The sequence below is a fragment of the Monodelphis domestica genome, chromosome 1 (genome assembly GCF_027887165.1).
Source record: "Monodelphis domestica isolate mMonDom1 chromosome 1, mMonDom1.pri, whole genome shotgun sequence".
Taxonomy (NCBI): domain Eukaryota; kingdom Metazoa; phylum Chordata; class Mammalia; order Didelphimorphia; family Didelphidae; genus Monodelphis; species Monodelphis domestica.
In genome coordinates, this window is record NC_077227.1 from 433,897,664 (window position 1) to 433,913,078 (window position 15,415).

At 48.1% G+C, this 15,415-nt stretch overlaps 1 protein-coding gene across 1 annotated transcript in view; it reads left to right on the forward strand.

Annotated features, from left to right (window-relative positions):
- Window positions 1–15,415, forward strand: part of PEPD (peptidase D) — a 280,769-nt gene that overhangs the window by 264,656 nt on the left and 698 nt on the right. The window contains exons 13-14 of the mRNA XM_007474760.2: window positions 5,450–5,634; window positions 13,159–13,350. Coding sequence (XP_007474822.1) covers window positions 5,450–5,634; window positions 13,159–13,350 — 377 coding nt within the window. The remainder of the gene's footprint in view (window positions 1–5,449; window positions 5,635–13,158; window positions 13,351–15,415) is intronic.

Below are 15,415 nucleotides of genomic sequence, written 5' to 3' on the forward strand. Positions count from 1 at the left end.
AATCATGATATGAAGACTTCTGCCATGGATTCTTAGTAGTTATGTTGTCTTTATCTGGGAAGTCCGTTGTCTCACCTATTTAGAATGGCTGTGTCTAACAGAGTCTCTCCTTCATTTTTTTTTACATTTGAGCCAAATTCTCATCCTTCCTCCCTCTCCTCCCCCTTTCCTGAAATGGCAGTCAATCTGATAAAGATTTTACATGTTCCAAGGAACCTTAAGGAACTACGGAGAAACAAAAAGAATTACAAAAGCCTGGTGATGGAGGTGCTCCCAGAGCATCCTTGGAGCTCTGATAAACAGCTAAAGTCTGGTCATAGATAGTCTTGGTTTAAGATAGTCTTAAAGCTAGTCTTTAAGCTATGGCCCCAGATCCTGTCCCTTTTGCTACCTCAGGGCATTTTCTTTGTCCCTCCCTTTCCATCCTGATCCTCTTTTCTGTTCTTCTCTCTTTTTCTTTCTTTCTTCTCCCACAATCCTATCAAGCTCAGCTTCTTTACCCTTTGATCAAGGATCCCATCTGGGCCTGGGCATGATCTTGAGGGTGAGCACTACCATCCCTTTTGCCTGTCTCACTCCCACAAACTTTCCCAGCGTTCCATTAAACTCCTGCAGCCAAGCTAAGGGGATGCCTTTAGTCTTCATTTCCTTTATAGTGCAGAAATGACCATTCTACCCTGAGCACAAACAGTTAACAATATCACCTATTTCCCTAGATCTGTTCTTATTTACTCCATGTGCTCCTCAGTGAGGAATTCTTTAAGAATTCTATTTTAACATGGCTAATTATACCAGCCATATTTTGTAGAATAACAACAGAATTTCCCTTCACAAGCCATGATTCAGTTTTAATGTCTGGCAAAAGTTACTGGACACCCAGACATCATCAATCATGTCTATATTGTCTGTAGGAGATACCCCATCAGAGCTTCATTACCACATCCCATTGGACCCTTACTCTGAGCTGGCATCACACTGCCCTATACTCTGGGAGCCCAAGTAGAAGAGAAAAAGGCTTTGGCTGTGCCCCAGTTTAAAAAGATATTGTTTACAAATGCACCTACATCAAGTTCAAAAGCAGGCAATGTCTGTTGAGCAGGAAAGATGATTCTTGTTAAAGACCCCACAGGAAACTGCAGTTGTACAAGGTTAGTAGTACAGAAAACGGACCTAAAAGTGCCCACATGCTCATGTTTTCCTCCTTAATTATTAGGACTGGTCTCCCTGATTCGGCTCAGAGCTCTGCCCTTTGATACATTCCTCTGACTATACACCTTCCGTCATATCATTAGATTGTGTTACTAGCAAGACTCAGATACAGTAGAGTAAAAAACACAAGGAGTAGGGAATGAATCGATCACTCATTCACTTAACAAACATTTATTGAGCACCTGTCTCCTATGTGCAAGGGCCCTATAATCAGTGCCAAAGGAATATAAAAAGGATAAGTGAGGCATAATCCTCTCTTCAAGGAGTTTACAACTTAGTGGAGAGGTATAAGACAAGGACACAGGCAAACGATACAAATTCGAATAGAGTAGTAAGCATTGGAGGAAGAGTACGGAATGAGCAGAAATTGGATGGTAGGAGAGTCACTTTTGACCAGAGCAACCAAGAACACTTGCCTTTTGATGTCAAAGAATGAGTAGGATTATTAATAGGGGATTTTAGAAATATTCTAGGCATAGAGGACAGGCATGAGCAAAAGCCTAGAATTGAGGAAATCTTTTGTGGTAAACAGTACCATTTGAAACATTGTGTACATGAAGTGAGTCCCCTGAAACACTGCCAGGGAGCGATATGTTCTTGAGACAGAACTCAGTGGTTTCTTTGTGTTAAAGACACCAGTAACCAACGTGGTGTATCGCATATGGTGCTCTTCTTTTTTTTTGCCAGGCAAAAAGGCCCAGTGTAGGGAATAAGACCTCTCAGTGTCCCATGCTGAAAATGGTGTTTTTTAGCCAAGTTCTAACCCCTGCCCCAACACAGCTTTGGAAACTTTTGCCCAGGGTCTTAGACAGATAGGCATCCCAAGGACCCCAAAGATGTGTCCACTTTCACTGCAGAAAAACAGAGTATAGGTCCTCCAAAGGAGCCCAGGCTTCTAGGTCGATCACAGGAGACAAGCTACCCTGAATACTGTTAGGCCAGCCAAGGGCAGACCTCTTATCAATGGCCTCCAACTTGAAACTTTAAAGAAGGGAGCTGGTTGTAGTTAGAGAGCTGAAGGATTCATTCTGAATGGCCTCTTTTCCAAAGTGTGCACATTTTAGCAGCTAGAGCTTGGTGGTGGGAGTGTCATGAGACACACCTGCCTTCACCTTTCTACATGTGACTCCTTGGGCAGTTGGAAAGGCAGACTCCACCCCCACCCCTGCCCTGTTTTTACGGCCCAAGTTCAGGGTCCAAGATATTAACCCTCTGGTATCCTCAAAGTTTTAGAACCCCCCATGATAGACACCTCCAATTGAGTGGATGGGAGCTCCCGAGATTGTCCCATACTAAAGGTCCTAGTGCAGTCTGCAAGAATGAGTGAAACCCCAATAGACCTAGCGTCCCTCTCCCACTTACCAAGTTTAATCCTTCTATCTGTTGTTATGATCTGACCCAGATAAAGCAGGCCCAAAATTGATTCTAACAAATTCCATTATAAATTCTAATCTATCTGGGGGTGGGCTCTCTTGGGGTCTGACCCATAGGTCTTACCCTCAGAAAGCATCAAGGAAAATAAGGAGATAAGAGCTATCCCTATGAAAAGAAACAGTGTGACCACATCTCTCCTGAATGTGCTCAACTCCAAGAAAGTTGGAAGCAGTAGGTTCAGGCCTTGTGCTCTGGAAGCTCTCGGTCTTGGGTAGGTTGATGGATGGCTAGGATAGGTAGGACTCCCCCACAGAAAACAAAGAGAGAATATCACTAGACTGTTGTGACTAAGGGCTCAGTATGGGACTCTGTGACTCCAGCTCTCTGTCCTGAAGGAGAGTGAAATCTAAGACTGGCTGCTTGAAACAGTGGGGAGCAGGTGTAGAATGAGTGAGGGGAGCCAGGGGGATTATTGGAGAAGGGCTCGTAGGTCCAAGTTATCCTGAGGGAGAGCTGGGACCTGGAGCACTGGTAAAGTCTTTCCTTTTCTCCTCTGTGGACACTGGATAGGCTCTCCCTCTACCCTTTGTGGTGGTGGTATTATTGCCTATCTTTCTATTCTGACCTGCTCTAATTCTCCTGGGAGAAAGCAGAGTATAATAGGAGGAACATTGTGCCAGGATAAGACTAGGGTTCTATCCCCCAGCTCTAGCAAGGGGTGCTGTTTGACTTTAAGCAAGTCCTTTCCCCTCTCTGAACCCCAATTTTTCATATGGAGCATGAGAGAGTTGGACTTGATCTCAGAAGCCCTTTCCAGCTCTGATTTTACCTAGTTCTATCCCCTGTTGTTGTTCAAACATTTTTCAATTGTGTCTGACTCTTCATGACTGCTTTTGGAGTTTTCTTGGCAAAGATACTGGAAGGGTTTGCCATTTCCTTATCCAGCTCTATTTTACAGATGAAGAAATTGAGGCAAACAGGGTGAAGTGACTTGCCCAAGGTCACCCAGCTAGTAAGTGTCTGAGACTGGATTTGAACTGAGGGAGATGAGTCTTCCTGACTCCAGGCCCATCTCTCTATCAACTGTGCTACTTAGCTGTTCTCTATTTCTTCCATATCTCTCTCCCTGTAGGACAGGTGTCACAAGAACCACCTGAAGGGACACTTTGGATCTGGGAGCAGAAAACAGTCTTTAATTCACTTGGGGGGGGGGGGTGCAGAAATGCAGCCAATCTATGTGCCACTGGCTAGGAGGCAGGTTTTCCCCCTAGAAAGCCATTTGACTGCTGACCTTCAGCCGGATCTCATGAGACAAAGATGGATTTGATTAGGTGGGGTGGTGCCATCTTGGATCCTCGGGAGCAGCACTTGCTGCCCAGTATTATGGCTCCCATAACCCCCACAAGGCCAGGCCAACTCAGCCCAAAGGGAGAAGCAGACTGGGCTAGAGATGTTTTTGGCCCTGGACAGCCACAATGCCTGCCAGGTCTGGGTGGAGGGAGCTGCACCTTAGCCCAATTACCTTCACTCTGCAGCAACTCCAGAGGGTGATTCAGGTCCCCAGGGAGCTGCTGGAGGCAAAGCCAGCCCCCGCCAAACCACGCTTTCTGCTGTGAGCTCCAGCCCCCAAACAGCTCCCTTAGGAGAGAAGGGTTCAATTCTCTCTTTCCGGGCCAACTACTTCTGGGTTAGATGAAGCTACTGCCAGATGAGAAGGAGCTCAGGGTTCCCTTGTCCAGGTTCTTCTCTCTAGGTTTTCGCTAAAAAGCCAGTCACCCACACAGAGTCTCTACCTCTCCTGCCAACTTACAGTATGTCTCCTTCATTCACATGGAGAGACCTTTATTTACCCACAATCAGGCCCCCTTGAGGCCAGCACAAAACCTGCAAAGTCACTGAGGGCTATAAATCAGTTCCTCAAATCCCAGGCAGCAAGGAAAAATGTCCTTCACCCTGGTGGCAGCCTTGCTGCTCACAGCAGAGAGCGAGTTTCTGCAATTCATGCTGTCATAGGAATGGGCTGGAAATAGAAGCCATTCCAAGCAAGCTTAGGTACATCCTAGGGGGAGTCTCCATCTCAGTCTGGGAAGAGGAGTCAAAGAATCATGTGTTTGCCCATAGGGATGACCTCGCTGCCCCCAAACCACCTGTCAGGTTCTACCAACATATGATCCAGAGAAGACTAGAGCAGACCTCAAGATCTCATGGATAGCTCCTGTTTGTAATGGCCAGCTTCCCCTCTGTTGTCTGTTCCAGTGTTTAATGAGCCATGCTCTGTAGATAGGAGCCAGGGTCTGGGAGTGAAGTCCCTGCCAGCGGGGCTGTGTTAAGTTGTGCCCTCATACACTCCCAGAGGCCAGGGATGGATGCATAATTGCACTTGAGACAGGTAGCAGAACATCTGACCTGGATGGAGTGTCAGGTCTCACATGGTCCAGGTTGTATGATGGAACAAGATTTCCAGATGACTTAAACCCCTTAAGAAAAGGCTAAGATGTGTGTTGCATGACAATACATGTGTAATACAGATCAAATTGCTTGCCATCTCCTAGAGGGGGAGGGAAAGGGGGGGGAGAAGATAATTCGGTTCTTATAATTTTGGAAAACGTATGTTGAAAATTTGTTATTGCATGTAATTGGAAAAATAAAAATATCTTTGCATTAAGAAAAGAAAGAAAAATTGAAGAGCATGAGCTCATTCTTGTCTGATGAGTGAGTTTGTCTGGTGGCACAGATGCCCAGACTACTGACCCCTCACATGCTTTCAGATCCCCTCAGAGATGAGAGGCCTCTTTTCATCTACTGGAGCATCATTGTAGTCAACTCATAGACAGTTACCAACTGGATTGTCTCTCACCCTCCATAGGAGTGTCCTGGCCTGACATGCACCGTCTGGCTGACCGAGTCCACCTGGAGGAGCTCACTCGCATCGGCATCCTGACTGGCAATGTGGATGACATGGTTAAAGTCCACCTGGGGGCTGTATTCATGCCCCATGGACTTGGGCACTTCCTGGGAATTGATGTACATGATGTTGGTGGCTACCCTGAGGTAAGTATTTGGTTTTCCTTTCAGAAGAGCCCAAGAACTCTGTCTAGCATTCTGCCTTTTTAAAGTCAGCTACTTAGTCCCCTATCTGGGATCTTGACACTGGCTCCATATGTTCCCATTGGGGCTGGTATTGACATCCCAGGGAGTGATATCCCAGCTCTGTTAGCAAAGCTAGGGAAGAATGACTTAGTTATCCTTTCTAATGTTTATTTCTTTATGCTTAAGGCCACTCATTTACTAAATTCCAGATATTAGTTATCCAAGGGGCTAGCCATCATATTTTTGGAATATCTAGCCCCCTGCTTCTCTTTCTCATGCTACCTGCTTTGGGGCTATTTTATAGCCATTAAGCTATGCTATCCAAGGGCATGATGGCAAAGAAGAGGAGGGGAAGTGACCTTGCTCCTTTTTCCTCATGAGAAAACTTGGCAAAGGCCTCTATTGGGAATCTATGCCTTCCCTGGCCAACAGGCCAAAGAGCTGGCGGTGGAATTCGGGGAGCAGAGACTGGTAACAGATGACATTTATAAAGTACTTTTTGACATTTCAAAAGCACTTTACATACTTTCTCTCACTTGACCCTCACAACAACCCTGTGAGGGTAACAACTACAAATGTCCCTCTTATCTAGATGAGGAAACAAGTTCAGAGTCCTCAAGTGATTTGCCTGTGGTCACATCACTAGGATGTGCCAAAGATAGGATTCAAACCCAGGCCTCCTGTGACTAGATTCAGCATTCTTCCCTATCTCTCACACTTCCTCTTTTATGGTACACCCAAGCCCCATTCAGTGCTTCTGAGGGCAGCAGATGTCCAGACTCCCTCACTGAGAAATCTATAACCCTTCAACCAAGGTGGCTGCCATGAGTGACTAGTGCCTGTGGCAGCCCGTGTGGGGGGTAGGAGTGCCAAGCCAGCCTCCAGCAGAGTTCTGTGGAATGAGTCTTCCCTACCCCCTGGACCTCAAATAAGAGAGCTAGTGATTGTTGTGGTAGGCAGTGACAGGGAGACCCCAGAGCACCAGTTGCTCCATCCATATTTCTGAGGCTAGCAGCCAGCCTGGCATGGGTAACCGGTGCATAGCCACATGTATGATGAGGATTGGCCCTACCCTCAGCAAAGTCTGTGCAGAAGGAACTGTAATAGCTCCATACCATCTGGACTTTCATGCATCTCAAAGTCTTTTCATATCCTGCCTCGCATCTGAACCACACAGTGATTCTATCAGACAGGAAAAACAGGAATTATTATCCCCATTTTACAGATGGGAGAGCTCAGAGCCCCAAGAAGGGAAGAAACACACCCAAGGATTTCAGGAGAGTTAGGGCTAATGAGAAAACAGGGTCTGCTCTTCTTCCACCAGACTGCTTCTGGCATCCTGCCCAATGTAGGCCTCAAGCAGCTTCCCTCAGATTCTTCTCCCCAGAGAGAGAAAGCAAAGACAAGCTATTTCTTGTTTGCCTCCTTACTCTTCTCGAAAGTCCAGATAGTTCAGAACAGCCCACCCTGCATTAAATGGCCATTTGTGTCCCGAGGTGCGGCAGATGCCTTATCTCTGATCCTGTTGCTCTTGGAAATTTCTCAGAAGCCAAGCTCTCATTCCAAGTCCTCTTTTTCCAGTATATTGGTGCCCCATAGAGCAAGGGTAAATCCAGTTTCAAGAGACCAAGGTAGGAACCTATTCCAAGCTGTTAATTTCTGGAGGGTTTTCTGAGGCCAAGGCTTCTGGGTCTCCTAAAAATAATAATGCACTTTAAGGCTAACAAATATTTCCCTCATAATAGCTCAGTGAGGAAGATATGGAAATATGCCCATTTTATAGATGAAGAAACTGGGGGTATGGGGTGTTGGTGTAGGAATTTGCCCAAGGTCATATAGGTAATGTCAGAGCAGAAATCTGAAGATGGCACCATCTGTACTATACTGTCTATGTGTTTAAATGCCCCCTTCACCCATCTAGACAGCACCACCCTTGAGAACAGATTTTCCTGACTCCCTCCCTCATCCCTTCCTTCTTCCTTCACCCTAGAGAGTGCTGTGATGCTCTTGCCTTAACTTCAGCAAGAAGCTGAAGTTGGGAATGTAGAGCAGTGATCATGGGGCTGTTCAAAAACAGCATTCCCCATAGGTGATTCCCTATGGGGATCCCACCCCACCCCTCAAAAAAAAAGACTTTTAAGATAGTTCTTGGCCAAGTAAGGACTGGTGAACAAGGGCTGACAGCCAAGGAAGCCAGCAGGAGGCCTGGGGCCATTCTTTGTGCCCATTGCTGGTGTGTGCTCTCAGAGATTCTGAATACATGAGCATGCCCTGCATACATTGGCCCTTTGACTGAGGCACTTATTTCACAATGGAAGTGATTGTGTAAGCTGCTCACGCCTACCATGCCTTATTGTCTAATTAGCTAAGATGCACGGTCTTTGCCTTTTGGCTGCAGGATATTTTGAAAGCACAGAGAAAGATTTTTGGGGGGGAAAATTGCTCAAGAAAAGCATTATTATTCAATTATTTTTTTCCTCAAGTGTAAACAGTTAAATTTGGAGAAACAAAATGAGTTTTAATTTCCTAATTTCTGTCTATCATAAAGTATGTTGTGCGCCAAATGTAGATGCTTCCAGACATTGTTAGCTGAGATTCGTTATTCATTAGTCGCCAAAGTGACTTTTTCCAACATAGAAAATTGGCAGCAAAATGTTTTCATCTTTTCCAGTAAGCAGCCTTTGTGTGCTTGTAGCTTCTTTTCCTGTGACAGATAAACAGTGCAGGGAAAATGCTGCTTTGCCTATAAAAGTAATTTGTTTTATTTAAAATCTACAGATGGATTTGGAGCTTCTCTTTGCTGTTGGCTTAAGGAAAGCTGTCGCTTGGGGCAAACCCTATTAGTTGTGCACACAATGCTGGCAGGGGTGCTCGCTGAGCCTGGAATTGCCCTGAGTCAAGGGCCTTGGTTTGAACCATGGGACAGTTCCCACTAAAAGCTAATAGACCCAGATGGCCATTGCTGGTGGCTAATGTACACAGTCATCACCAGTAGCGTATGCACACAGATATCACAGGCCAATACAAAGTTGCTGCCATCGTTAGCCACCACTCTCATTGGCTGATGCATACAGGCAGCCAGTCTCCATCGTTTGCTGGCCACCCAGATCATCACTGTCCATCAGATGATGAACATAGGCTGCCTTGACACAGACAGCCACCATTGTTGGCCAAAGCAGGATCCACATCAGGTAGCATGGCCCCCCAGAATATTACATTTAGAATTAGTCAGGACCTTCTGAGCCATCGAGTCCAGCCTCCTCATTTCCAGATGAGGAGTGGAGGCCCAGAGAGGTTAATCAGAGAAGGGAGTGAGAATCTGAACACGAGGGCCTCTTTCTACCATACCACTGCTGTGCCGCCCCTCATGGATCCATGCCAGCTCCTTCTTTCCCTTTGTAGGAGGTTTGTGTTGCAAGCAGGGACACAAGAGGTAGAATAGACAATACAGAGGGGAACTGTTAGCCAGCCATCCGAAAAGGATTGGGAAATACAGATTGGGATAAAGGGTAACTCCCATGCAGATCAGTTTATGCATCCCTGCCCCCTTTCCTTCACCTGACCTAGAAGCAGTAGCATCCTGCCATGGCTCCTCAGGCTCAGCTCACTGTTTCTAGGGCACAAGGCAGCAGAAAGAACAGTGGACTTTTGGGTCAAGAGACCTGGGTTCTAGTACCAGCTTTGCCACTAACTGAGCACATGAACTTGAGCAGGCCTCAGTTTCCCCATCTGTAGAATGGTGGGGTTAGACTAGATGGTCTTTAAGGACCATTTCAGTTCTGAGAGCATCTAAGTTAGAAATTCCTCTTGAAATGAATGGATGGATGGATGGATGGGTGGGTGGGTGGATGGATGCATGCAAAGAACCATGTATTAAATATCTATGTGTATAGCACTGTGCTTTGCAGGGACCATTGGGGGCATGGTGGATAAAGTACTGGAGTCCAGAAGACCTGAGTTCAGATTTAGTCTCGGGTACAGTCTGGCTTTGTGTTCTTGGACCAGTAATTTAACTCCTATCTGCCTCAGTTACTTCATCTGTAAAGTGGGGTATTATTTATATATGTTGGTAATGATCAGAGGATTTCCCAGTTAGAAGGAACCTCAGTGATCAGCTAGTAGCACTGACCACATCCCAATCTATGTGTAAAGTCATTCATCTCTAATGAAGGGGAATTCAGCACCTCCTGGAATAGCTCATTCCATTTTGGGATGGCTCTTATTGTTGGGAGGTTTTCCCTTGTATTCAGCTACATGGCAACACTTGAACCACTTGAACACAACTCTGAAGGCCCCTCTCAGGCCTTCTTTCCTATGGCTAAACATTCTGAGTTTCTTCGCCTAATCCTGCCATAGAATAGTCTCCAACTTCCAAATCATCTTGGTTGGAATATATTTCCAACTTGTCTGTGCCCTTCTTAAAATCTGATCCTTAGAGCTGAGCACACTACTTAGACATAGCCCAGCTTGGGGAAGCTCAGCAGGACTGCCCCCTCCCTCATTCTGGACATCATGCTTCTCATCACACCCTAAAATGGCATTTGAATTTTTTGATACCATATTGAACTATTAACTCATGTTGAACCTATAGTCCACCAAAACTCCCAGGCCTTTTCTTTAATCTGAGCTATTGTCTAAGAATAACTCTTTCTTCCTGTACTTATACAGTCAATGTTTCTAAAACTCAAGATTTATATTTATGCCTATTATGTTTCATTTTACTAGGCTTGACTCATTGCCCTAACTCCGTGATGGCAAACCTTTTAGACATAGTGTGCCATGCCATGCTATGCCCCACCCACCCCCACCCCATGACCAAGTTTGGCACACCCCCACCCCCTTACCCCAGGCAGGGGTGGGAAAAAGGGAGGGAGTGGCCTATGCACTCTGCTCAGGGGAGGGAGTAAGTACAGTGGAGAACTAGAAGGGAACAACTCTGCCCAAGTCCCTCTGCCTTTCTAGTAACTAACTCTGGCAGGTGATGATGTGCATGCCCACAGAGAAGTCTCTGTGTACCATCTTTGACATGTGTGCCATAGGTTCACCATCACAGCCCTAACTTGAGCCTGCTAATGTTCTAACTCCATATATTAGCAGTTCCTCTCAGCTTTAGGTCATCTACAAATCTGATAACTGTGCCATCATACCTTCATTCTAGTCATTGATAAAAATGTTCAGTGGCATAAAACTAAAGACAGATCTTTAGGACACTCCACTAGAGACCTTCCAGATTAGCCATTGATTGGCCTGTTAATAATTACTTGCTCACAAGGCAGGACACTCCATTGCCCCAAGGGTATGCTCTGATCTAGGTCCCCATCACAACAACAGAGTATTTGGGGGAATATTGGGGTTTTGTGTTGTTTGCACATTTGCTTATATTTATCTACATCTGTTAGAGTGTGTGTGTGTGTGTGTGTGTGTGTGTGTGTGTGTGTGTAAACATATGTATGCCTAAATATATGACTCTTTTAGCACATACATCTATGGATTGGCATGCATATGTGCCAAAAGTAGGTTCCAATTGGGCTATGATGGCACCTTTCCCTCCCCCTGGAAAGCAGGCTGGAAACCTGGGGGGGTGGAGGGAAAGACACAAGAGACAGGGTTCATGAGGATGCTTTCCCACATTTGTCTCTTAGAAGGAAAAGGAGCAGCCTGAGAGTCCTTACAAGCTGCCTTAAGAGCTTTTTTGGCTATGTTGGACCTTTGGTAAACTGTTCCCCCAGCCAGGAGAGGGGCCCATCCTCAGGTCGGCTGAGAAGGAGGTCTGAAAGCATGGCCCCAGGGCTGCTGGAAAGCCCAGCTGGTGTCTGGAGCCAAAACAGGCACCATGTCTGTTGAACATAATAAGAACTGTAATCCTTCCACTGGCCACTCAGACAGATGGGCACAGATGTGGGCACTAAAGGGGGGGCAGGGTGTGTGAAGAAAGGGCTGGAGAAGAAGACAAAGAGAGTTAGGAGATGAAGAGGGGTGTGGAGATGCTGGAAGACCCTCATATCAGGGTGGGGTACACAAAGAATGAAGTCAGGGAGAATGTGGACAGATCACTGGCAGAAGTCATTTGACAACCTTTGATCGAGGACATTGCACAGAGCTCAGTGCCAGGACCCCTATCTTCCCCCCAAAACTCCATGTTGTGACATGTCCCCTTTAGGCAGTAGAATATGTCTGGACATATTAATGGGTCAATCAATGTCCAATCTGGAGGGACAGCTAGGTGGATGAGGGGATAGAGAATCAAGCCTGGACATGGGAGGTCCCAGGTTTAGCTGTGGCCTCAGACATTTCCTAGCTGTGTGACTTTGTGAAGAACTTACGCCCAGTGCCTAGTCTTGACCACTCTTGTCAGTTCTAAGACAGATAAGAGTTTTGCTTTATTTTGGTTTGTTTTAAACCCTCACCTTCCATCTTAGAATCAGACAAAATCATTACCATGTATTGATTCCAAGGCAGAAGAGCTACAAGGGCTAGGCAGTTGGGGGGGGGGGGGGGGTCCGCACAGCTGGGAAGTGTCTGAGACCAGATTTGAACCCAGGACCTCCCATCTCTAGGCCTGGCTCTCAGTCCACTGAGCCACCCAGCTGCTCTCTAAGGGTTGGTTTTTTTTTTTTAATAAACAGTCAATCTAGGGCCCAGTATCTGGGCTGGTAGGTCAAGGGGCCTTGTCATTCTCAGAGAAAAAGCCCTGGAGAAGAGCTCAGAAGTCTACAGTAAGGAGGGGGTCAGCATATCCTGGAAGAGGAAGGAAAGTCCAAACCAGCCTGTGCTTCTACCAGGTCCCACACAGGTCCCCTACAGTCTCGCACATGTGAGCTTTGTCCTTCCTCCTCCAAGCACCTGCCCCCCTGGGGGGTGGCACTAGGCAGCCCCTGGCTGCACATCCAAGTCTGGTGTCCCTGGACAGAGTAGCAATTCTCGGGGGTAGTCCTCCGGCACCTGGGATTGGGAGAGGCTGAAATGAGAAGCGCAGCCAGTGACTGAGGTTTTCTTGCAAGACAGAGCCCCACGAGCTAGGGTTCATGCAAGGCAAAAATAACAGGTGGGGAGCCCTGGGTAAAAGCTGAAGATGAGCACCCTGAGTCTGGTATGAGGTAGGGTCTGGAGAAGGCTCAGTGGGGGAGATGGGGCCTGAGTTCGTCCTTGGCAGGGGAGGCCATTCTGGGAATGAGAAACTGCAGAGCTTTCTCAGCGTTAGTCCCTGCGCTGACCCACAGGTTGTCAGCATGTTCAGAGCCCGGCCTGGCTGCCCCCAGCATGCAGTGTGACTGGGGCCCCTCAGCAGCAAGAAGGGAGGCCAAGGCAGCATTCAGAGCTCTGGGGACTGCTGTCTGGCCATCTCTGCAGGTTCCTGACCCAATGGGGAGCTGAGCCTGGGGTGGGGGGTGGGGGGGTGCCTAAGCCCAGCAGTTCTGGCGTCTGTTTATTTCTGAGCAGGCAAGCACTGACCAGCCACCTTCCTCTTCCCTTCTCTTCTCCCAGGGCGTGGAGCGCATCGATGAGCCAGGCCTGAGGAGCCTGCGGACAGCCCGGCAGCTAGAGCAAGGGATGGTGCTGACCGTGGAGCCAGGCATTTATTTCATCGACCACCTCCTGGACCAGGCCTTGGCTGACCCTGCCCGAGCTTGCTTCATCAATAACCAGACCCTGCAGCGCTTCCGAGGCTTTGGGGGGGTGAGTACCCGCCTGGGCTACAGCCCACCTGCATTTCTCTCATCTGTCATCAGGGTAATACTGGTAAAGTACTTTGCAACCCTTCCAGTACTCTAGTTTTTACTGACTCATAAGCACAGCATCTGGGAGGAAGGAATCCTCCAAGGTAGTCAGCAGGCCCAGGCCGAACTTGATTGTGTTGTCTTGGAGAAGTCAGGGGTGAGCCCCTGCTTGAGAAACCTGCACTCAGACTGTGAGCTCATCCTCCCTCACATCTCTCTGCTGCTCTTGGTTCTGCCTCTGGCCAAGTGGAACAAGACCTAGTTGCCTTCATCATGAGCCTCTTAGGTGGCTACCATATCCCCCAAATCCTCTCCTTGACTGGAGAGGCAGGTCTCTCCCATTTCGAGGACCCCATCAGGAATGGCCCAAGTCATGGAGGCAGTTGGGGAAGCCCAGGCAGCCATCGGCCCTTGTCCAGAGGCCAGAGGGCCATGGCGGTGCCCTGATTTGGACACTGGAGGGGCAGCACCCAGCCCTGTAGCCCCTGCTCTCACTCAAGCCTGTGCACATGTGACTAGCAAATCTCCAGGACTTTGCCCTTCCCTGTTGAATCATTTGTGGCAACTGTGGGGCCGCTATCTCCATGAACTGTCAGTTCTGGTAGATAACACATTTATCAGTGGGTTGGGGAGGCTACAGAGGGGGAGCGGGTCTGGCTGGGTTTGCAGGAAGAGAGGGGGCCAAACTCAGACTGGGGGCGAGGGGCACGTGAGCACCGGCTCAGCCTGCTGCAGATGGGCCATCTCCTGGCCCCTCCTGGGCATACTGGCCACACGGGTTACCCTGCTAGAGGGTTGGTTAGCCCTGCATGAGCGCGTGATGCCAATAAGTGGGTAGATTTGGGCCCCTCATGAGCTGATGAGCAGCCTTTCTCATCACCAACACGTGTCCTTGGTCACAAGGGAGCAAATAGGAAGAATGTGGCCTGCCCAGGGTAGCCCCTCCTGTGTCCTGGGCCAGGGCCAGGGCATCCTCTTGAGGGAAAGCTGCTTCTCTGATGAGTGTACATTGTGGCCACATCAGCATCTAGGAACTGAATGGTTTTGTTTGGGATGTATTCTTGGCTTTTACAGGATCACTCTAACTTTACGTCATTAGATTAGCCCCATGACCAGGCTATGGTTACTCCGATCATATCGAAAAAAGGTCCCGATAAGTCCTGGGGGTTCCAGAGGCATCTTTAAGTAATGAGGGGTCCAGGAACAGGAAGGAATTGGGTCTGCCCTTTCTCCAGAAGCTCCTTTCCTAGTGTAGGGCCTCCAGCATCCCCAAGATGTCAACTCAAAGTCTGACTCCTCCAGCCTTACCAATGGACTGCTCCATTCCACCCCAACCCCTGTTCCTCACATTCAGGGACCCTGGGATACCAGATGGGAAGCTGGGAGTTGGCCGGGCTGGACGAGCCTGGGAGCCAGAGAGTCTTCAGGTCTTAAGCTGCAGCTAGGATTCAGTGCAGGTCAGGATGCCCTACTGACCCCAAGCAAAGCCCAGACAGCACTATCGGAGACCCACAGAAAGATGTGGGCCAGGGACATCCCAAGAGCCGGGCCTGCATCGGAGCTATTAAAGCTCCCACCCCATCCCTGAGAATCCCACAAGAGAACAGCCGTGTAGAAAGACTGAGGAAGCTCCATGCTCCCCACCCTGCTTCCTAAGGCATCCTCGCTCCAGTCCCCGGGAAACCTAATAATAGCTGACACTGGCGTAGCAAAGCTGTATGGGGCGTGCAGTGTGCCTTACAGAGGTCATCGCCCTGGGCTGTACATCACCCTGTGAGCCGGAGACTTCTCACCCTATTTTATAGATAAGGAACTCAAGGCTCAGTTACTTGCCCAGGGTTACAGCCAGTCAACATTTGAGACAGAATTTGAAGCCAGGCCTTCCTAACTTCAGGTCCTACAGTCTAACCTCCCAATAATTCTCGTCACAGGGCACATCTACAACATTTCTAACATGCCCAGTAGCTGTCTCCTCTCCTACAACCTCACGATAGCCCCAATTGAGAGGGGCTCATCCCCACCCT